The 24,265-nt window shown below is 50.4% G+C and overlaps 1 protein-coding gene across 2 annotated transcripts in view; it reads right to left on the bottom strand.

Moving 5' to 3' along the window:
• Nucleotides 1–8,818: 8,818 nt before the first annotated feature.
• Ctnnbip1 (catenin beta interacting protein 1) overlaps nt 8,819–24,265 on the bottom strand; it is a 50,863-nt gene continuing 35,416 nt past the window's right edge. For both annotated transcript variants that reach the window (XM_051172188.1, XM_051172189.1), the window contains exon 4: nt 8,819–9,135. In XM_051172188.1, the coding sequence (XP_051028145.1) occupies nt 9,077–9,135 (59 nt within the window). In that variant the 3' untranslated portion in view covers nt 8,819–9,076. The remainder of the gene's footprint in view (nt 9,136–24,265) is intronic.

Genomic DNA, 24,265 nt, shown 5'->3' with positions numbered 1-24,265 from the left:
CTAAAGGCGTGCACCACCACGCCCGGCCCCATCTTGAGTCTTGTTGCTGTGGTTTCTGTTTCATGCAGGGATGCACAAGGAAGTGAGCTGCACAAACAAAGGGTTATTTTTACCACCTCATTGTTTCCTCACTCAGCTTTCTAGCTCCTTAGCCAAGGGACACCCCGGTGTTGCCTGGGGCGCACCATGTATGTGTATCACAGATCTTCCAGCACTGTTGACTCTGCCATGCCAGGTTAGAGCAATACCAGCCACAGCCCCCAGGTGCTGCCTCTCTGGGTTGAGAAGATGGGGCCCTCTGAGTCCTGTTCTGAGGCTGGGTGGGGAAATTAGAGGTGCCTGGGCTTGGGCCATTGCCTACCATGGAGGAAAATTTCACCCAGTTGTCCTCAGCCCCAGACTACCTACAGTCTCAGAAGGGGCCGCATGAGCAGGCCCAGCAGCTATGGTTGGTCCCCTAAAGGGGACAAGGGGAGGTACAAGTTGGGGATGGGTCTCTGAGGCTCAGAGACAGAGCACCTCGCATGAAGCAGGGGTGGGAATGCTGGGTGGGGAGGGGAGAAGAAAGGAAGAGTAGACCTATAATTCGTCTTATTATTCTGAAATTCTCTCCTGTCAGCAGAGCCCCTTATTTTCTGAGCTCCAGGCAGACTGCTCTCCACAATGGACCACATGATCCGGCCCTTGGCTGATGAGTGCAGCACAACAGTGATGAGGTAAGTGTCTTTGGTGTTCTTGCAGTCCACGTTAGGAAACCCCAACTGAGAGACCTCCCATGATTGCTCACAATACACTGCTAGTAACTGGCAGAGTCTGAATTTGAACCCTGACCTACAGTCCCGGAACCCCAAGCTCAGGACCTGTCTTCTTGGATAAAGTGTTGGAAGTGCCCCTCAGGGCGGCTACCCTTAGTGTGAGTTCCCAGCCTCAGGAAGCCCCCCTGGGGCTCCCCATTTCGGAACAGGGTGGCAGCCTGGCACTGGGTCCTGTTGGGTGACAGAAGAAAGCAGAAGGGTGCTGGGCACGCAGGGTGCTGCTCGCCTCCTCTTCCTCCTCCTCCCTCTTGCTGAGAGCAATGCGGGCTGCAGTGGGAGGGAGCCTCTGGCTGCCATGGCTTATTTTAACCACTCGATCATGATCGAGGATTTAATTTTATCCCCTTCCCTGCCTGGCTATGATTAGAGCTTAAAGCACATGGGGAGCAGCAGGGTCCCCAGAAGGCAGAGCTGCTGTGCCCAGGCCTTGCCATCTGGGGGACCCCTCACAGCTCCACTACCGCCTAGGGAAGGCCACCAGGCAACAAAGCCTCTTGAGTAAGGCAGAGGCTCTATGGTGGTGGGGAAGGCTTGGCTCCTCCCCCTTGGCTTGTCTGTCATCAGAAAACATTTAACAGGCACCTAATTGGTCCTGGAGCTGAGCCCCAAGTACTGCAGTAAGTCTGTGTTCTGTGTGACTTATGAGCAGGTTGGGGTGGAGGCGACACCTGCCAGGGTGACTTTCATGATGACCATATGTCCTGACCGCCTACTGTACATAGGTCATACTGCTGAGCGTGTCCTACGTGTTTTGACATTCTTCCTTAGCAGCGGCCTCATGGGATGGTTGCTTTCCTTGGTCTCCAGAGCTTTTGCTCTAAGCCATGTCTCCCCAGATCCTGGCTATGTGGACAATAAGATTTATTCTGTGGGAACAAACAACGTTCTATGTCCAAGAGGCTTAAAGTGGAAGAGAAATTTCTAGAAAAGCCAGCTTGGCTTAGCGGTGAACTGCCATGTCTGCACCGTGTGACAGCTAAGAAGGCAGAGTCTAGACGGATGCTCAGGGGCAGACCAGGACCACTGATGTCACCCCTTCCTGAGGCTGACATATGCAGAGGGCTACCCAGACTTTTAGCATCCAACGCCTACCAGCTGTGTTACCAAGACTGGGCTATTCCAGATGCCTGATGTCTTTTTCTGTTGCTACATGGGCAAGTCATGCAGAAGTTTATTTGGCTCATGGCTTTGCTGGCTGTGAAGTCCAAGGGCATGGTGTGGCTGTCTAGTGAAGGCTTTCTTGCTGCATTGTGACATGGTGGAGGACAACAGCTGGTGATGCAGAGTAAGCCAGGCATAGGTCTCTTCCTCTGATAAGGGCACCAGTGTTGTCCTGGGGGTCCGACCCTATGACATCATCCAATCCTAGTAACCTCTGAAAAGTCCCCCATCTAGATTCATGGACATATGAATTTATGGATTAAGTTTTCAACATATGAACTTTAGGGGCCACACTTAAATTACAACAAGAGTATAAAGGAATGAAAGATATTTGTGGGCTGGGTGGTGGCACACTTTTAGTCCCAGCACTTGGGAGGCAGAGGCAGGTGGATCTCTGAGTTCAAGGCTAGCCTGATCTACAGTGTGTTCCAGGGGCACCCAGGGCTACACAGAGAAACCCTGTCTTTAAAAGAAAAAAAAAAAATGAGCCGGGTGTGATGGCGCATGCCTTTAATCCCAGCACTCAGGAGGCAGAGGCAGGCAGATTGCTGAGTTTGAGGCCAGCCTGGTCTACAAAGTGAGTTCAGGACAGCCAAGGCTACACAGAGAAACCCTGTCTTGAAAAACAAAAAACAACAAGAACAAGTGATATTTATGAATGTTTGCCTTCTCCAGCTGGAAGCAAGGCTGCCAGGAAGTGAGAAGTTTCTGGGTCTAAAGTTACCTCCTAGGGCTGTGCAGGGTGGGTGGGTCTCCCACAGGTGTGTAAACAGAAGCTCCTTCCCAGAGGAGGCTGGGAGGGTGGGGCTTGGCAGCAAGCTGATCTCTCTCCTGACTTCCCTTCCCTGAAGGATGGGCACTGCCTGGTAGCCTTCTGGTTGTCAGACACTGATAGTCACACTGCCTAGCATGCACGACACTGGTGGGTTTTGGTTTTTCAAGACAGATTTCTCTGTGGAGCCCTGTCCGTCCTGGGCTCACTTTGTAGACCAGGCTGGCCTGGAACTCACAGAGATCCACCTGCCTCTGCCTCCTGAGTTCTGGGATTACAGGCATGTGTCACCTTGCCAGGCTATGACATTGGTTTTATCCCCAACACTGCATAAACCCTGCCCATACTTGTAATTGAGGCATGAGGATCAGAAGGCCGTCCTTCGATACCTATTGTGAAGCCATATATGAAGCCGGCCTGGGATACGTGAGGCCCTGTTTTGATTTTATGTGCCTGCAAGCCTAGCTATAGGCACCAGATGCAAGCCCCAAAGTGCGATGGATCTCAAGGAACTGGGGATACAACATTGTGAGCTGCCATGTGGGTGCTAAGAACTGAAGCCACGTCTTTGAGAAAAGCAGCCTTTTTTTGTTTTGTTTTTGTTTTTTGGTTTTTTGTTTTTTGTTTTTTGAGACAGGGTTTCTCTGTGTAGCCTTGTAGACCAGGCTGGTCTTGAACTCACAGCGATCCACCTGCCTCTGCCTCCCAAGTGCTGGGATTAAAGGTGTGCACTACTTGCCCCTCTGCCCTTTAAGGCATTTATTTCAATGACTTCACCTTCTAAACACCTAGCTGTCTCCCAGAAGATCAAATTATTTCAAAGGATGGCAGAAGAGGTAAAGGGTTTCTAAATGGGGCCCCCATAGTTAGTCGGAGCCCAGTTCATCTTGTGGGAAAGGTGCAGTTGTCCAGGTGCAGGGGGCCTGCTCATAGGCCTGGTGGGTGCAGGGTGGTGCTGAGGTCCCCTGGGGTCCAGAGCTGCCCCATTCAGGAAGTTGGCTCTTGCCTCCTTCAACAGGACCCGGTGCCACAGAAGGGAAGGATTTCTCTGACAAAGTCCTGGACAAAACAAAGGACCTTGATCAAAGGCTGAGAGCTGCCTGGACGCTCACAGCTGCTAGGTACCTAAGGGACTGGGAAACACTTAATTCACTCCCCCCCCCCCCCACTGCCTCCTACTCTGGGGGTGGGAGGCAGCAACAAAGGACAGGGTGTTCTGCCTCCCTGCCCTCCAGGTCCCTAGGCCCCCTCCAGGCTGTCTGCACACCACACCCCATTTTCACCCCAATCCTGAGGGCTGAGTTCATTATGAGCAGCATCCATCTGTGCCCAGGAAGGCAGACCCCTGAGGGGGCCTGCTGTGTGGGGCCAGGGGCCCTGGGAGACGCTTTTACTTTACCTGCTCACGTCCCTGGTTCATTTTAAGTGACCTACTTCCTTTTACAGACTTCAGTGGGTCAGGCAGCTCAAGGTGACTGACAGCTGCACCCTAGCTGCTGGAGGCTGGACCACAGCCAGCCAACCCCTCCCTCTGAGCAATTAACTACATAAACTACAAGGTTGGCCCTGCGGCTTAGAACTGCAGGGTGACGTTAGATTTTTTTTTTTTTTAAAGCCTGAGTCCTGGACAAGCCATTTCCTATGTAAGTTTGGTTAACTTAGCTTATCTGTCTCTTTTACTATGATGACAAACTCCTTTATGGACTAGGAGTTCCAGAGAAGGACAGACCAAGTTGATGTGAGGATAGCCACAAGGTCATTTCAAGCAGGAAGGGGCTCCCTTGTAGGGGAGTGAGCTCCCAGATGCAGCTGGACACATCTTTTCCTGAGATGAGTGGCCACACTATAGGCTGCGGGACTTCCACACAAAGGTGGGTTTTTGTTCTGAGGTTAAGTGTTATTTTGCCTTGAACTCCTCTGGGCTTACATGATTTTCTTGCTTCAGCCTTCTGACTGGCTGGAAATACACACTCTTAGCTCAATGCCAAGACTCAGTGCTACAACTGTGCCGTCTAAAATCCCCACAGCAGCTGGGCTAGGTGGTGCATGCCTTTAATCCCAGCACTCAGGAGACAGAGGCAGGGGGATCTCTGTTGTTTGTTTTGGTTTTTCGAGACAAGAGTTTCTGTGTAGCCTTGGCTGTCCTGGATTTACTTTGTAGACCAGGTTGGCCTCGAACTCACAGCGATCTGCCTGCCTCTGCGTCCCTAGTGCTGGGATTAAAGGCGTGCACCACCACCACCCAGTTGGATCTCTGTGTTTGATGCCCATCTATCTGGTCTACACAGCAAGTTCCAGGCCAGCCAGAGCTATACAGTGAGACCCTGTCTAAAATGAAAACAAAACCAAAAAACCCTCACAAGATTAAGAGTCCAGAGGAAAAAAATTCAAAATATATTTATTTCAAATTACGTGTATGTGTGTGGATACGTGCACTGGATCCCGGTGCTGGAGTTAGGGCAGCTGCGTGCTATTTGATGAGGCTGCTGGGAACTATTCAGAGCCCCTGCAAGAGCAAGTACTGTCAGCTGTCATCTCTCCAGGCCCTCAAGCAAAGCTTTTGAAAAGGAAATGGAAGCAATGTGCCTGTGTGGTAAATAGCATGGCGGGCAAGAGGGCCTAGAGGGGATTATGGAGGATGAAGGTGAAAATTTCCAGAAAGTGCTTCCAAGGCAAAACCTCCCGAAGCAGAAATGATTTCAGGTCCTAAAACTGGACAGATGGCTAAGTATCAGTAAATTTCCATCAGGTGTGGTGCCATACACCTGAAATCCCACCATTTGGGAGGTAGGGACAGAAGGGTCGGGAACTCAAGGTCACTTCCAGCTACAAGGCCAGCAGGGACCATGCAAAGCTCTTCTTCGTGAGCGCCGCCCCTCCCCTCCCCAATCTGCTGGGATGATGGAGGGATGGGGTTCTGTCCAGCCATCACACACAGATGTTGGCTGTCTACACGGTCAATGCCACTACACTCTGATGGGCTGCTAACATCAGCATGAAATGGGGCGGTCACTGAAGATGTCATATGGTCAGAAGGGCCCCTCTTTCTGAGGACTGCGTGTTAGACGGATGTGGACTGGTCCAGGCCTAAAACAAAGTGGTTTGCTGTTTGTTTTCTGAGTCAGATCTCATGTAACCAACATGACCTCAAGCTGCCTATGTAGGCTAGGATGACCACGTCCTCCCGCCTCTGAGGCCTGAGTGCTGGGATTATGAGTGTGTGCCAACACACCTGGCTCATCTAGTCCTGGGTGAAGATCAAACCCAGGGGTTTGATGCTGTGCTAGGCAGGCACAGTGTAAGCCCAGCTGTGTCCCCAGCACCCTTCCCCCTTCCCCAAGATAGGGTCCCAATGTGTAGCTTTTGCTATCCTGAAACTGTCTATGTAGACCAGGCTTTACTCAAATTCACAGAGATCCACAAACCACTGCCTCTTGAGTGCTGGGACTAACGGTGTGCACCACCACACTCCCCTCCCCTTCTGAGGTGAGGTCTCATGTAGTCTACCCCCTGGAGCTAACAACACAGCTGAAGAGGAACGAGAACTGACTTTTCTACATCCACCATGCAGAGGTGTGAACAGGCCCAGACCCTGTTTCTTTCTCTCCTCCTACTTTGTTTAGTTTTTTTCTTTTCTTCTTCTTCTTCTTCTTCTTCTTTTTTTTTTTTTTTTTGTTGTTGTTGTTACAAGGATTTCTCTGTGCAGCCCTGGCTGTCCTGGTCTTGCTTGTAGACCAAATTAGCCTTGAACTCACAGAGATTCAGAGACCCACCTGCCTCTGCCTCCCCAGTGCTGGATTAAGTATGTGCCACCACACCTAAGCTTCTTTACCTTTTCAAGACAGAATATCACTGTAGCCCAGGCTGACCCAGAACTCACCTGAATCCTCCTGCCTCAGCTTCACAGCCTCACGATTACTGGGTTCACAGGTATGTGTCACCACAATTAGTTTATGTGGTGCTGGGCTCAAACCCAGGCATGCTCAGGAAGCTCTACCAGTTGAGCACCCCCAGCCCCGGCCATTAACACTGACCAAGCTTGATGCTGCCATCCCTCCTCCACATGTCTCCTGCGAAGGGCCCCAGCAGTGATAGCCTTGAGAGAGAAACCAGCTCAGCTCACTCACCAACCTATGAAAAATCTTTATTGTTATTTTTTCTCCCTCCATTAGATAGACTTTCATTTAGAGTAAGAAGCCACAGCGACACCTGCACTTTTCTTCCTTAGAGGACGAGCCAGGCCATTGCTGGAAGAGTGAGCTGAGAAGAACTGCTGGGAGGGAGCACAGGACACCAGGGCTCTGCCTCCAGGTGTCACAGGAACCCGCTGAGGCTGGCAACAGCTGACTTGAGATGTAATCACCCGAGTGAGGGGAGAGTGCAAACCCCCGTCTCTGCCCAGAGGCTCTGTCAGCCACATCTCTCGGCCACACTGAGCTGGCAGTGTCTGTCTGTGGGAACTCATACCGCGCCTGCACACACACATTGCTCTCTCCAGGAATGATGCTCTCCTCTCAGGCTCTTGCTGGTCAGGCTGGGGTTGGTGTAGCTGGTTCTCCACTGTCCTTGCTCCCTGGAGCCAATGCCCTTGGCATGTTACTGTCAGCTAACAGCACCCACGTGCCAGAGGACATGGCATTCAAATTCTCCTCCTAGAATAAGGGTGGTAAGTGCAGGCCATCCACCAAGGTGGTGCCCCAGGGCTCGGTCTCAAGACATGCTGGTGCTGGGCTCCGGCTCCTCCTGACAATGGGAGGCCTGAGCCCTAAGAAGGGGAAAGATGCTCCAAGAGTTCTCTGCCTCATGGTACCCAGGACAAGAAAGGGCCATCAATCACTTACCATTTCTGTAACGCCCAGGGAAGGTGTGGTGGGGGTGGGGTAGGGGACGATGACCCAGATCTCTCTTCTCAGGAGCTGCTCTAAAATGTGGCCCTAGGGCTGGATCTGAGGGCTCGCCTGTGGCCCACTGTTGTGAAGAAGGTCTACTTGGTCTTCTTACTGTGTGCTTCCTAAATAAGCCACGTTACTATTCCTTCTAGGTTGACATGGAAAGATACTGTGTAGTGGGGGATTGGACTCAGGTAGAACACATCTGTCACCCAGGACCTAATGCCCCTGGCAATGCACCCTGGGAAGCCTGGTAAGGTTGTGCTTGAGCCAAGTGGGGAGTCTCTGGGGTTCTGGGAGTGAAAATGGGGTATCTGCTTGGGTTCAAGGCTCTAGGAAAGACCCCTCATAATCCTCGGGATCTAGTGATGCCAAGGCCCGGGGAAATAAGACACAGAGCCTCAAAGAGGATGGAGCTGACAACCAGCACTCCTGTGCTTAGCGGGGCTGGCCAGAGAGGCTGGAGAGGTCTGCATAATCCATTCTCGCCCCAGGAAGCTGGCTGGCTGCCAACTCTTAGAACTGAGTACATAAATCTTGCCTTCTGGTCACCCCTGAGCTCTGGGCTGCTGCCCTAGGACAACACAAAGCTCCTTGGGGGACCTGTTTTCCAGCTGTGGACCCTGCTCAGGGTCCCTGAAGTCCTTTTGTTGGTGGAAGCAGGTGTGGTCATTAAAGCACATGCAATCTCCAGGTGTACCCCCAGGCCTCAAATAAGCAGCAGAGTAGAAGTTAAGTCCATAGCAACGGGAGTTAGGGGTGAGCCAATGGGAAACCAAACCCACATACTGAATGCCAGTCAAACTCAAGCACAAACTCAAAATGTGAAGGCAGCAGCAGCTCTTGGTGTAATAAATATTGCAAAGCTCATTTGGTTTCTTTCTTTTCTTCTTTTTTTTCCCAAGTCAAATATAACAATCAATATCCCAAAACCCTGTTTTCTGCATTCAGAATAGAGGAAGTTGATGTGAGCAGAAGACCTGCAGCCAATCAAAGACAAGACCATTTCCCACTAGCCAGCCAATCACAATCCTTTTCCAGTTTAAGCAGCCAATTGGGCCTCTTCACATTTCTAAAAACTGACCTAAATAAAGCACCAGAGCTCGGAGAGCTTCCGGGGAAGCCAGATACCGAGGCGCAAATTTTTAAAAAAATAAAGAGTCAGAAATAAAAATAAAAGGTTTCCGTTGGTCAAGATTTAAAAATAAAAAGGTTTCTTCCTGCAGCCAATCACAAGTCCATCCCGTTAAGCCAATCACAAACCACCACTGGCATCTCCCTTGATGCCAGCTCCGCTGAGTGGCTGGGGTGGGGAGGGTCGGGTGGAGGAGGGGAGCAGAGGGAGGGTTGAAGGTGGTTTGCTACCACTCAACCAGCAGAGGAGCCACGCAAATCTCTTGGCCATCGGTAGCCTCCAGGGTGTTCCAAGGGGCTTTCAGCTACTGCCTCCGGTCTTCTGTCTCCGACCTGGAAAACGCCATCACCACGTCCTCTGCACCTGCATACCAAGGGGACAGGAATTGCTGATGGCTTCTAGTGTCAGGACAAGGCAGAAAGGCTGTGTTCACCTGAGGAGCATCCCTCCTCTATTTTCCCATGGGACATAAAGATGCTGAGTACAGAATGCATCAAAGGGGCCATGGATGTAATTCAGTTGGTGGGCGCTTGTTTTGTATGCAAAGCCCGCTGTGCTTAGTCCCTAGCACCACATGACCTGTGTGATGTTACATGCCCTGAGCTCAGCACTCAGAAGGTGAAGGCAAGGAGACCAGAGGCTCATAGTCATCCTTGGCTACACAGTGAGTTCAGGGCCAGCCTGGGGCATATGACAACCCAATAAAACAACAGAGAAGGAAAAGAAAGCCTCTTGTCTTCCTATAGCCAAGCTGGGGACATGGCAGCCATCCCACCCTGATTCAAGGCTTCAGGGTAAGGCCACACGGCTAAGAGATGAGATAGAGCTGTGCACGGTGGCGCACACCTATAATCCCAGCACTCGGGAGGCAGAGGCAGGCGGATCTCTGTGAGTTCGAGGCCAGCCTGGACTACAAAGTGAGTACAGGTCAGCCAAGGCTGTACAGAGAGATCCTACCTTGGAAAACACCACAAAGAGATGAGATAGCTCTTTGGTCCTGGAGCAGCTCTGCCCCGCTCATGTCCCTTGCTCCAAAGACAGCACGTTAGGACGGAAGGAAGACATTCTTGAGAACCCCCTTCTCTCTTCTACAGTTTATAGACCTTGGACCCAGAGAGCTTGCTCAAGGGTTAAGAGTACTTCTTGGTCTTGCAGAGGGCCTAGCATCAGTTCCCAGCACCTACATGCTGGCTCGCAACCAGCCACAATTGTAGTTCTAGGGGTCTAACACACTCTTCTGACCTCCATGGGTACCACAGACAAAATAAAGTATGCGTGTGCGCGCACACACACAGACACACACACACAGGTTTCTCGAGACAGGGTTATCTTATGTAACATCCCTGGCTGCCCTAGACTCGCTCTGTAGACCAGGCTGGCCTTGAACTCACAGAGATCTGCCTGCCTCTGACTTCAGAGTACTGGGATTACAGCCGTGTGCCACTGTGCCTGATGCTCATAGTCATTTTTTAAAATTGAAAACCAGATGAAATGATTTTAAAAATGCTTATTTATTATTGTTTAGGGCAGAGGCATACGAGTGTATGCGTGCTATGGTCAGATGATAATCTGTGGCTCTCGGGATCAAACTCAGGTGGACAAGCTTGGTGGCAAGCACCTTTACACACTGAGCCATCTAGCCAGTCCTCCACTATGAATTTAAAAACTGTTTGGCTTCCCTTTGCTAAAGGCCTGTTCCGAGGAGCTTGGCCAAGCCCATTTCTAGCCTGCTGCCTGCCAGGCTTGAGGGAAACGCATGATGCCCATTCCTTATGTGTTTTCTTTCTTTCTTTTTTTTTTTGGTTTTTTCGAGACAGGGTTTCTCTGTGTAGCCTTGGCCATCCTGGACTCACGTTGTAGACCAGGCTGGCCTCGAACTCACAGCGATCTGCCTGCCTTTGCCTCCCGAGTGCTGGGATTAAAGGCGTGCACCACCACGCCCGGCACCTTATGTGTTTTCTGAATGCTGAGCTTGAGATTCTAGTCCGGCCATTCATGAATCACCCCCTTTGTCTAGTTCTCCCCCAGACAGGCTCTGGCATTTGGCCAGAAGAGGAAAGGAGCTGGAAACGCTAATCTACCCAAGCTGAGCCCTGTCCCTGTGTCTCACTACCTGTCCACCCTCTCCTAAAGGATGACCCAGCATTTTGCCCTAAACAGGAACAGGCTGCCTGTGGCCTTTCTGGCATGCTTCCCTCTGCTCCACTGGAGGCCATCTCCCTGGAAAAGGCAGATGGGAACAGCAGGGAAGAGAAAGGCATCCAAAGATTGGGCTGGGTGGGGTACAACAGGGCCTCTAGCACTTGGACCAGAGTCAGCAGTGTTGACCATCTTTGTCTACACCACAGAGGAGTGCTTTCTCTACACCTTACCGCCTGGAAGAGGCAGGAGGTACCACCTCAGGCGGTGCTGCAGAACACAGTGACACCCGGAAATCCTGCCTTCACATCAGCACAGTGGTGCTAAGGGAATGTAATCAATCATCACCCTCCCCCCATTTCTGCCTCGAGGATCAGCATCCTTGGAAAGAAAGACAAGCCTCTAAAAGGAGCACAGATATCTGGCTTCTTACTTGAGAAGCCCTGCAACTCCTTTCTGTGTTCTCAGAAACATTCTGTTCTCACTCCAGTCCTGGGACCAAGCACTACCACTGCAGGCAGGATTGTCGCAGCAACCAGACTCCAGGATTACATCATACCCTGCCTGCGGGCTGAGCTGGGTACCTAACAGATGCTGGTTTCTCTGAGAGCTGCCTCCGGCTTGCCTAGGCATGAGGGGGTCGAAGAAAGACTGTGCCGGGGAGGTGTCAGCAGAAGATGCTTCTGTGGTAATGAATGGTGACAACCCACTCTCTTCCTTCCTCATCTGCCTCGTGGGCTTTCTTGCAGGGACCTTGGGCCTCTGCGGAGAGCTGCAGGCACAAAAATAGCACTGGATCCCCAGGAGGGAATGGTGACTGTGCAGAGGGAATGGGCCACTAGCTCCTTAGAGAAGCTCCAATCCCCATCAGTGGGCTCCGCAGACTGCTCAGTGGTACATGTCCTGTGCTATGAAGACAGTAACTATGATGGCTGGTTTTATGTCAGCCTGACACAAGCTACAGCTATCTGAAAGGAGGGAACCTCAATTGAGAAAATGCCTCCACTAAGACTGGGCTGTGGGCAGGTCTGTAGGGCACTTTATTAATCAGTGATTGATGTGGGAAGGTCCAGTCTATTGTGGGTGGTGGTCCTAGGTTCTATAAGAGAGCAGGCTGAGCCAGTCATGAGGAGCAGGACTGTGAGCAGCTCCCCTCCCCCTCCATGGCTCCCCATCAGCTCCTGCCTCCAGGTTCCTGCCCACACGGCTTTTGATGATGAACAGTGATGTGGAACTGTGAGTGGACCGAGCGCTTTCCTCCCAAGCTGCTTTGGGCATAGTGTTTCACGACAGCAATGGAGACCCTAACTTTACCTTCTCAAGGTCACAAGTCACTCCGGTGAGTATGTAACAAGACACCTACCCTCCCACACTACCAGCTGACCCCGCCCTCCCTGACTGGGAACCCCCAGGCCTGATTTCAGAGCCTCTGCTCCGTGTGTGTGTGTGTGTGTGTGTGTGTGTGTGTGTGTGTGTGTGTGTGTGTGTGTCTGTCTCTCGGGGCTGCAGGAGTCTCCAGACATGCTGCCCATCCTGCACCCTCTCCTGTTCTCCTGACCACCAGGACCTTTCTTCCTTTGAAGCCAAAGAGAGGGCAGAGCATCCTCTGACCTGTGCGTATCATTAGTGGGCCAGGTGGTCATCATTCAGTTAGGACCTGAGGATGTTGGCGCTCTGAGCCTTCTCTGCTCTGGAATTTGGATCAGCAAGCAAAAAGGACGGGGAGATGCTTAGTTTGCCATCATGGCTCCAGCCCTAAAACTCAGCTCCTGAGCTAGAAGGGGCACAGCGGACCCCTCACGTGCTCTTGTCATTGTGCTGTAGGCAATCTATTTCATAGCCAAGGCTCTGTCACCACTGTCAAGCCGTGCGCTCAGAGCGTTTGTTCATTGCTTCCCTGAGCAGGTGAGCTCAGAAAGACAGGAGCTCCTCAGTTGCTCCTGAATGTCTTCTCTACCAAACTGAACAGTAAGATTACTGAAAACAGACAATGCATCACACACATGCACACACACACACACACACATGCACACACACACACAGAGGAACCACAAATGTGGACCTTCTATGAATATATACAAAAATGCTTAACAAAATGCTACAAATTGCATATAGGAACATATAAAAAGAGATCCTATTTTCAGACTAAATGAGATTTATTCTAGGAATGCAAGGTTGGCTTAACATCTGAGAATCAGTTGATGTAATATGGTCTACCACTGGAATAAAGGGCAAAACCCACACAATCCCCTTAACAGACACTGACGGAGTCCAACGTCCCTCATGATAGAACATGCATCAGACAGGAAACACGGAATGTGTCCACCCTGATAACAGGTGTCACCATATCGCATGGCTAAAGCTCATCGCAGCAAGATGGGAACAAGAAAAGGTCTGTCCGCTCTCACCATTTCTTTCTTTCCTCCTCTTCCCTCCTTCTCTTATTTTTTTCAAGACACGGTTTCACTGTGTAGTCTTGACTGTCCTGGACTTGCTTTGTAGACCAGGCTGGCCCTGAACTCCGAGATCTGTCTGCCTCTGCCTCCCAGAGCGCTGGGACTACAGATGTGAGCCACGGCGCCTGGCTTCCTCTCACCATTTCTATTCACATTGATTCCTGTTTTGTTCTGGACATTAGAGACAGAGTCTCATGTAGCCGGGACTTGCTTTTGACTAACAAGCCTCCTGCCTTATCTGTTGGGGGTCAATCTGGTGCTGCTATGTATCCAAATCTTAAATACTGGCCCCCAAGACCTGGCTGCACCACAGACAAGGACACTTTCACATACACCAAGTGATGTGTAAATTTTGCTCACCAATATTCTCTGACGGGCTGAATAAAGTTGCTGACAGCCTATAGCTGAGCTTGGGGTCAGAGAGGGGCCACGAAGCAGGGGGTGGGTGGGGAGGAAGGAAGAAGAAGAGAGGAGGACCAGGAGCACGTGGCCCTGAGGGCAGGCTGATGGAGCAGATGCTGCGGGGAGCCATCAGATTGGTGAGTGACAAGCATTTATGTGGTGTTTGTTTGTTTGTGAGACAGGGTTTCTCTGTGTACCCCTGGCTGTTCTGGACACACTCTGTAGACCAGACTGGCTTTGCACAGAGATCCACCTGCCTCTGCCTCTCAAGTGCTGGGATTAATAGTGCACTACCATGCCTGGCCCCATTTATACATGTTTTAAAAGTAGTAGGATTAGAATAGCTCAGAACTGGGCTGGAGAGATGGCTCAGTGGTTAAGAGCGCCGTCTGCTCTTCCAGAGGTCCTAAGTTCAATTCCCAGCAACCACATGGTGGCTCACAACCATCTATAATGTAATCTGATACTTTCTTCTGCTGATAAAGCACTCATATGCAATAAATAAAAGTAAATAAATCTGAAAAAAAAAAAAAAAAAAAAAAAAAAAAAAAAAGCTCAGAACTGGAGCTGAGGAGATGGCTCAGTGGCTAAGAACACTGGCTGCTCTTCCAGAGGACCAGGGTTCAATTCCTAGTACACATGGCAGCTCACAACTGTCTGTAACTCAAGCTCCACAGGCTCCAACATCCTCACTCAGACAAGCAGACAAAACACCAATACACATGAAAAAAAAAAAAGTGTCTCAGAACCTGCCCAGCATAGTGCCTACAGCTTAATAATAAAACATAGTGTCTCTGTGTCATTTACTCAGGAACTAATATGGGGGAAGGTAGGCTCGATGCTCCCCAATAGATAGGAGGAGTAAACGGGAGCAAACCAACCCCAGGAAATCATGTCGTAATGTTCTTGTCTCCCTTGATGCTGTCATTTCAGGCATGTGCCTCAAGTGTTCTGAAGTTTCATTCCTGGGCGATTAGGCAAAAGCAAGTTACCAAATAAATAGCATATTTATTAAAAAAAAAAAAAAAAAAAAGAAATTGAACTTTCTATCTGTGGATGTCGTGACCTTGTAAGTAGACAATGCTCTGCAATTTTCAGAGGCCAAGTGCAGTGGCACACGCCTGTAATCCCAGCACTCTTGGGAGGCAGAGGCAGGCAAAGCTCTGTGAGTTCAAAGTGAGTCCAAGATAGCCAGGGCTACACAGAGAATCTCTGTCTCAAAAAAAAAAAATCATAGGGCTGGAGAGATGGCTCAGAAGTCAAGAGCACTAACTGTTCTTCCAGAGGTCCTGAGTTCAATTCCCAGCAACCACATGATGGCTCACAACCATCTACCATGTGATCCGATGGCCTCTTTTGGAATGCAGATGTACATGCAAGCAGAGTGCTCACATACATTAAATAAATCTTTTTTAAAAAAATCATAAATAGCCGGGCGTGGTGGCGCACGCCTTTAATCCCAGCACTCGGGAGGCAGAGGCAGGCAGATCGCTGTGAGTTCGAGGCCAGCCTGATCTACAAAGCGAGTCCAGGACGGCCAAGGCTACACAGAGAAACCCTGTCTCAAAAAACCAAAAAAAAAAAAAAAAATCATAAATAAATAAACAATAAATAAAAGTCATCAGAGCTAGTGAATATGATAAAGTTGTTGGGCATAAGACCATATGCAATTCTATCTGCATATACTAGCAATGAACAATCTAAAACTGAAATTAAGGAAATTATTTCATTGCTATTATCATTCACTGATGATGCTACAACACTTAGGAACACATTTTTTTACATTTATTTATTTACTGTGTGGATGACTGTGTGTGCTACAGTACGTGTGGAATCAGAGGACAACTGCAGGCGGCCATTCTCTCCTTCCACCATGTGGGGCTTGGGGCTGGAACTCAGGCTTTACAGCTTTTTGTTTTGTTTTGTTTTTCCAAGATAGAATTTCTCCCTGTAGCCCTGGCTGTCCTGTGTGCTCAGACTAAAGGTGTGCACCACCTAAGCTAGGCCTTTCACTCTTTTTTTAAATTAATTAATGAATTTTAAAAAATTTTTAAATTTTATTTTATTAAGTTATTCTTATTACATCTCAATGGTTATCCCATCCCTTGTATCCTCCCATTCCTCGCTTCCTCCTATTTTCCCCTTCCTCCCCTCCCCTATGACTGTGACTGAGGGGGACTTCCTCCCCCTTTATATGCTCATAGGGTATCAAGTCTCTTCTTGGTAAGGCCTTTCACTGTTACCACTAAAAAAAAAAAAAAAAAAGAGGGCTGGAGAGATGGCTCAGTGGTTAAGAGTACTGGCTGTTCTTCCAAAGGTCTTGAGTTCAATTCTCAGCAACCACTTAAAAAAAAATATTACCCTCTCACACCCCTTTCAGTGATGGATTAAATAAATCCAGGGCACAAGAAGCAAGAAGCTAGATTACCACTGAGCTACATCTCTAGCTTAACTAAGTTTTCTTGAAGACAGGGTCTCACTACATAACTCAAGCTGGCCTCAACCTCATGATCCCTGTGTCTCTGCCTCCTGAGTGCTGGGATTACAGGCGTGGTCAGCAAGCTCCTGAGAGCAGCTTTGCATTATTCTGGAAACACAAGGCAAAGTTCTCAGGACGTGCTGCTTCCCACACAGCAACAGGAGAGGCAGGACTGAAGGGACAGAAAGTGGAGTCAGAGGCTTCCCTGTACACGCCCCACACCCTTTCTGAGGGTTGTTCTGAAACTGCGCCCTGTGTCTTAACAGCCAAGCAGCTGTGCTCTTCTTCAGCAGCATGGTGGTGGTGGTGGGTGGGGGTGAGGGTATGAAATGCGGTCTCATGAAGCCTAGGCTAGCCTTGAACCCACTGTGTAGGGTCACTTTCTGACCCTCTTATCTCCAGTTCCCAAGGGTTGAGGTTACAGGTGTGTACCCATACCCAGTTTTGTGTAGTACTGGAGAGCAAGCCAAGGCCTCAGGAATGCTAGGAAAGCAGTCTACAACTGAGTTATGTCCCATTAATCCGATCTTTGTTTCCTCGGTGATGCACATGCTCTGTGATTGGAGCTAGCCTTGTTCTCAGTCACTCAGAGCACCCGGGAAAGCCCCAGCTGGAGCCTGGGCCAGGGCACTGTGTTATCTTTCCCAGGAGAAGGGAGACAACAGTCTGGCTCTAGTCATCCAGAGCACCAAGGAGTGTCAAGCCTCGGGCAAAGTCTGGACCAATCTCTAGGCCACTATGAGAATGGAATTAAGGCCCAGGATTAAAAACCACCACATTGAGCTGGGCAGTGGTGGCACACGCCTTTAATCCCAGCACTTGGAAGACAGAAGCAGGTGGATCGCTGTGAGTTCGAGGACAGCCTGTTCTACAAAGTGAGTCTAAGACAGTCAAGGCTACACAGAGAAACCCTGTCTCGAAAAAACCTAAAAATAAAAACCCACCACATCTGCAGCCAGGAGGCCTGAGGGAATTCGACATGTGAGTCCGAGTGTCTACTGTTCTCCCTGCAGTCTCTTCTGCTACCGTGGCTCACCCACCTAGAAAGCGGGGCTGAGGAAACAGATGCAGAGACCCGCCAGAGGGGTCAAGAAGACCTACAGAGCCAACTAAGCTGGGTCCATGGGGGCTCAAAGAGACTGAACCACCAAACAAAGAGCATAGACTGTTCTTACGCCCCCTGCAGATGTGCAGCTTGGTCTTCATATGGATTTCCCAGCAACTGAGGCAGGGTGGGGGTGGGCGCCTCTCTGACTCTGAGGCCTCCCTTTGGATCCCTAACTGGGCTGCCTGGTCTGGCCTCAATGGGAGAGGATGTGCCTAGCTCTGCAGCTTAATGTGCCAGGGCGGGTTGGTACCCAGGGGGGACTTCCCCCTTCTGCGAGGAGGAAGAGAAGAGAGAATGAGAGGGGAAGACTGGATTGGGAGGAACTGGGAGGAAAAAATGGGGGAGGGCTGCAATCAGGATGCAAAATGAATAAATAAATACATTTTTAAAAGAAAGAAGAAAGCAGGGCTGAGGCTCTATTCTCTGAACAGGGTGGGGCGGGTGCCTGTTGGTACTTCCACCCCATGCCCAGTGCCAGCACTGGCCCTTTAATGGAGCTGGTCAAGTGACTGGGGAGAGAAAAATGACAAATATGCAGAAGCATAGAAATAGGGAAGCTGGGCCCTGGCTGGGGGCGGGAGCCAGACAATGGGGTCACTGGTGTGTTTGTGAGCTGGGCATGAATTCACACCAGCAGTGTTGGAAGCCAGGCTCTGTCTCAAACCAGCACTCACACCCAAACCAGATCATGGCAGGGGCAGTGTGGTTTGGAGAAAGGCTCCTGTACCCGATGAGAATCACTCTATTTTTTGTTCTAACTTAAGACAGGTTTACCATACGTAGCCCAGGCTGACCTTGAACTTGTAAGTCTCCTGCAAGCACAAAAGACCCCACAGACCAGGATGGGCACAGCCCTCTGTGGATGGTGTTCGGGAAAGGGGGGACCCAGAAGCAGCACCAGCTACAGCTGGACACCATATGACCTAAATGCTCAAAGCCAAACCTCCATGACACCATAAGCCCTGGGTACAAGGGCCTTGACTCTACCACCCTTGAAGTCACAGTGCCCCTTACTAGCCTAGGTATCCCAGGGCTGCTCCAGCTTCAGACATCCTGGGGCTAGGTGCCCACCATCTCCTGTAGTTCTATGGAACCTTATAGCTACCTAACCAAAGTACAGGATAGAGACCTGGGGGCTGGGGGGTTGGCTCAATTGGTAACGTGCTTGCTATGCAAACAGGAGGACATGTGTTCAGATTCCCAGCACCCATGGTGCACGGCAGAGTATGTTTGAGACCTTCACGCAGATCCTTGGGGCTCACTGGCCAGCCAGGCTAGCCAACTGGTAAACTCCAGACTATTAGAGAGCCTATCTCAAAAAACTAAGGTGGAAATCTGGCAATATGGTGATTTAAGTGCAATCCCTGAGCCTTGAAAAGGAACAGGATGTGGTGTGTCCATCTGTAGTCCCAGCATGCTATGTGAGAAGGAAGGAGAGACAGGAAAATTGCCCAGAAGCTGTGGGCGAGCCTGCTTAGAACGTGAAGCATAGCAAAAACTACCAGAGAGTGCCGCCTAAGCAACATGGAGGGACAACAACCCTGAAAGCTCTTCTCTGATGTACACACACACACACACACACACACACACACACACACACACACACACACACACACACACAATTAGCAGCCTGTTGGGGCTGGCAAGATGGCTCAGTGGTTAATACTTGTTGCTGTTGCAGAGGGCCCCAGTTTGGTTCCCAGCACCACTTGGTGGCTTGTAGCCATTCGTCATTCTAGATCCAGGGGGACCCATGGCCTCTTCTGACCAGGCATCCAAGTGGGGCACAGAGAGAGATGCATACACAACAGTCATACACATAAAATAAATCTTTTTTTTCCCTTTAAATCAGCAGTCTGAAAAGCTAACAACTTGTAACCCTAAGGCTGCAGAGACTCCAAACTCCGAAGGCTAATAGAGGGAACCTCCTTTGTAAGTTGTCACCAATGTAGGACACTTTGATTAAGTGCTTCCAAATCTCCAGGGAGCACCCCTGCTGAGCCTTGTGGGCTCCAGGGTCAGTGAGACACCTTCAGCACATACGGTACCGGCTCATGCTGCAGCAAACAGCCAGGGGTCCACTGACGCCCACTTGGACTGCTCCAGTCCCCTCCCTGACTACCTGGGTTGGGTGCAGCACCTCCTCATGCCATGGGCTCATCACCCTGAGTTACCAAGTGCCTGCTATCTTACTACTTACTGCAACGTCTCAGCTCTGGGGAATTGCCGCCTGGAAAAACAGATCCCAGAGGCCCACCAAAGGGAAGAACTTCTGAGGGGAGTGGGGCTGCGGCTCCCCCTGCACTGGGCTTCCTTCCACATAAACCAACACCCACTGGGCAGCATGTGCTGTTTTTAGCAGCCCAAGGCTATGAGCCAGGTGTTCTATACACCTCCGCCTTGATACCCCCAAAGCTCCCAGCGGATGCTTTTTACCCAAGGTAGCACCACACTTGGGTTACTATGGGAACAGTGGGCTCTGATTCACCAAGGACTTAGCAGCAGAAGGCTCAGTGGTACCTACTAGGCTCCAGCAGCCAGAGCTGTCATAGGTGGATTCCTAGCACAGGCCAATGGGGGCAGAGGAGACAACTACAGCCCCTTCAGACAGCAGTGGCTGCTCAGTGTACTCCAGTAGCAAGACTTGCCATCTGGGACCTGGCCCAACCCTGACTGCCTGTGTATCCCAGAGCAGTCCCTACACACTGGGCCTCTGGTTACTCTGCTTTAACACAGTAGAAACAATGTTTAGGGACAATGGTAGGGTCAAATTTGAGCTGCATTCCCTGAGGCCTCTACACCCACTCCTACCCCCCCCCTGAGATGCAAAACGCATGCAAACACGCACAGGACCCTTACACTTTCCTTTCCCAGGTGCTTATTCCCCTCACTTAAATTTTCCAGTGTCTCCCCAAATATAAGCTCTTCCAGACCAGAGAGGTTGACTATGTCACAAAGGGTGCCCTACTTAGCTTTAACTGTCAACTTGACACAGCTTAAAGTCACCTGGGAAGGGAGTCTCAATTGAAGAACTGTCCAGGTCAGACTGGCCCCTGCGAGATTGCTCTTGTTGCTAACTGATGTAGGAGGGCCCAGCCCACTCTGGGAGGCATCACTCCCTGGGCAGGTGGTCTGAGAAGTAGAAGAAAACAGCACGCATGGTCTCTGCTGTGCCTCCCTGGCTGTGAGTTCATCCTTCGGGCAGAGGTAATGCTGTGTGGACCGGCAAGCAGGCCTGCCTTGAGGTCCTGCTTGACATCCCTCAATAATGGCTGTGTGGTCTGTCAGAGAAACAAATCCTTTCCTCTCCTAAGTTTCTTTAGGCCACAGAATAAAACTAAAGGGACAGAATATGGGAGGTGACATGGGCCTGCCTCCTCAGGGCTCAGGGCTGATCAGGCTATCACTAAGGACCTTTCATATTCTCAAATTAGACTAGGCATCAGAATCACCTGGAAGTGTCTCCTTGTTCCTTGTTTTGTTCCTTCTACCTCACCCCCAAGACAGTTTTAAATCTTGCCTCAGGGTGGCCTGGAATGCCTAAACTCAGGTGACCTTACTACCTTAGCTTCCACAGTAGCTAGACAGCAGACCGACTTCATCATATCCAGCTATGTTGAAGATGCAGTGTCCTAGGTACCTGGCAGTCACTATGGTTCACTGAGTCAAGGTAAGGGCCCAGGAGCCGGTACTTTCATAGGGTCCCTCTGTGTAGCACAGGCTGGCATCAGCTCCTGAGTGCTAGGCTTGCAGGTGTGCAACACCATGCTCTGCTTTGTTTAAAAGGCAGATTATCAGGTACCATGATTCACTGGGGCTGAGGAAAGGCCTGGAGCCTGCATTCGAGCTTCCTGGGTGGCCCCACTCCCAGTCAGCCACATAAGGGAACCTGTACATGCAAAGCTCTTATGCATTCGTGCATGTGCCCTATCGTCTGTCCTTCAAGGAGACCCCAGGATGGGCTTATAGTAATGAGAGGCTAATTGACCGGAACTGTCCAGCTGCTGGACAGAGTGGCCCTCAGTTCCCCTCCCAGGACAGGGACCAGCCTCTTGGGAAGTCAGAGTCATACCAAGGACTTTAATGCCTTCCAAGCATTTGCTCTCAGCTTTAGAAAACAGAACCAGCAGTCTGGGTTAAAGCGGCCCTTCAGAGACAGAACTGGAAAGTGAAGGAGCAGCCCGCCTGGGTCTCGGCACATTCTTCACTCTTCCTAGGGCTGCTGTTTCTTTCTGTCTTTTGTTTTGGTTTTTGTTTTCAGAGACAGGTTTCACTGTGTAGCCTTGGCTGTCCTAGACTTGCTTTGTAGACCAGGCTGGCCTAGAACTCACAGCAATCCGCCTGCCTCTGCCTCCCAAGTAAGGGTGCCTTTTCTTTCTCAGTGACAGGAGGTATGAACCAGATCCCTACAGATTGCTGTGCCATCATGTGACTTCTGGCTCAACTTTGTTACTGGGTTACTGGTAATTCTCACAGAAGTGTTGATTAAAGTTAAGAGGCTGAGATTCCTGTCCCACAGCGAATCCTCCCTGGGCTGACTTTAATTTCAGTACTGACTGTTTTCACCTGGGGCCTCTGGAAGGAGCCAGGCATGGGGAGAGAAGATCCAGAAATCACGGAGGAGCGTGTACACAGCGAGGGAGGGACAGAGACGCTGCTGCACATGGTAAGCAGCCACCCAGGACTGCTGAGCCTCCACGAGGCTTTGGTCTAAGCACGCAAGCTGCCCTGGGCCTGTCTGTGTGTGACGTGAGCAAAGCACAGACCCTTTCCCCACAGATTCCTGACGCTGTATAACAACAGATTCTGAAAGCGACGACTGGCATGGGGCTTGAAGAGCCAGAGCCGGTACCAGCTGACCCTGGAAGGGGTGTGGGAGGGCGCATGAAGGAAAAGAAAGAGCACATGAATGTTGGTGGGGGAAGATTCCAGAGGACTGAACTCACTGGGTGAAAAAACGGAGAAGCTCATGCACCATGCTTGGCCTCAGGGCTCTCTGAGGGTCAAGTGGAGCAACTGCAGAACTGGGTCACTTCCAAGGGCCTAGTTCCTGCTGTTTTCCCCATATCTTGCTATTGTAATAAGTCTTCAGCTTAACCATGAGATTAAGGAAACTACTTTAGGCTTTCCAGTAGCACCATGTGGCTCTCTTTCTGCAGGAGAAAGCCAGCAGGCCTGAGAAAGCCTAGTTCTTTCCTGGAAATCCCTTGGACTAAGTGGACTCTAACAATGGCTATGACTAGACAGGCCCAGGGAGCCAATGTGACAACCAGTAGCTCTCAAAAACAGACCAGGCATGTCTCTCTGAATTCCCTAGGTAGAGAAAGAGCCTCGTCAACCCTGGGACCCTAGACCCATCAAAGACACAGCACAAGAGTGACAATTCTACCAGGTACGGTGGCAATCGGGGAATCCCAGTACTTGAGAGGCTGAAGCAAATCACAAGTTCAACATGGGCTACATATCCCCAAAACCAAGCCAAGTCATATAAAAGCATCCCTAAGAGGCTGGAAAGATGGCTCAGGTCAGGGGTTAAGCTGCTCTTCTAGAGGACCAAGGTTCACGTCCCAGCACCCACATGGGCAGCTCAACTGTCTTTAGCTCCAATTCCAAGAGATCAGATGCCCTCTTCTTGCCTCTGGAGGAATCAGGCATGCATGTGGTACATTAACATATATGCAGGCACAACACCCATAAATAAAAACAACAGTGAAACCCCTCCATAAACTCTGGGTGGGAGCTAGAGAGATGGCTCAGCAGTTAAGAGCAACCATGTGGTCAAGGTCCTTACAGAGGATCCAAGTTCAATTCCCAGGGCCCATGTTGGGTGAGTTCAGCTCAAGGGATTCCAAACTCCCTTTCATGCATATATGTACACAGATATGTATACATACTGTCCACACACCACACATATCCATATAATAAAAAAATAAATAAATCTTAAGCAAAACAAAACAAAACTTAGGGGCCAGCAAGATGGTTCAGTGGGTAAAGCCAGATGCAGGCCAAGCCTGACAAGTGGTGTCCATCTCTGGACACACAGGGTGGGGAGAACCAACTCCCACAAGTTGTCCTCTGACCTCTACACACACACCATGACATGTGTGCATGCACACACACACTAGATTAAATTTTTAAAAATGAAAGCAACAACAACTGTGCAGGCAACTTAGCTACAGTGTGACCTTTGCAAACCAGAGACTGGAATCCCTGGTACTCACTAGGTGTCCTGTACCATGTGTAGCACTAGGGCACGAAGAACCCAGAGTAGGCACATTCAAAGGCACCTGCGGGTGCAGGGGCCAGAAGAGCAAGTGAGCAGAGAGAGGCCCCAATCCCCTTCATCCCTTCCATGACACCATGCAACCATTTCAATGATACCTGGTCCTCAGGTAATATGCTGTCTGCTTAAAAAGAAAACTTGAAGATCCGGGGGTGCATAGCTTAGTAGAGTGCTTGTGTAGCATGAGTGAGCAAGGAAGGAAGGAAGGAAGGCAGGCAGGCAGGAAGGAAGGAAGGAAGGAAGGCAGGCAGGCAGGAAGGAAGGAAGGAAGGCAGGCAGGAAGGAAGGAAGGAAGGAAGGAAGGCAGGCAGGCAGGCAGGCAGGCAGGAAGGAAGGAAGGAAGGAAGGCAGGCAGGAAGGAAGGAAGGAAGGAAGGAAGGCAGGCAGGCAGGCAGGCAGGTAGGCAGGCAGGTAGGCAGGCAGGCAAGCAACAACAAAAGCCAACTATGGCATGTAAGTCATCCGTAAGTCCACCTTAACATAAATGATAAAATGGTACAAAGGATGCTGTCACCATCTGTCATATGTGGAACCCACGTTGGCTGACGATGGCTCTGAGCTGCCTCTCTCACCGGGCTCAAGTGATGCTCACTGGAAGGAACACTTGTATATTACTTTGTAAGGAA

This window comes from Acomys russatus, chromosome 29 (assembly GCF_903995435.1).
Source record: "Acomys russatus chromosome 29, mAcoRus1.1, whole genome shotgun sequence".
Lineage (NCBI taxonomy): Eukaryota > Metazoa > Chordata > Mammalia > Rodentia > Muridae > Acomys > Acomys russatus.
The sequence above is the reverse complement of the archived record's forward strand: the minus strand, read 5'-3'. Positions and strand labels throughout refer to the sequence as shown.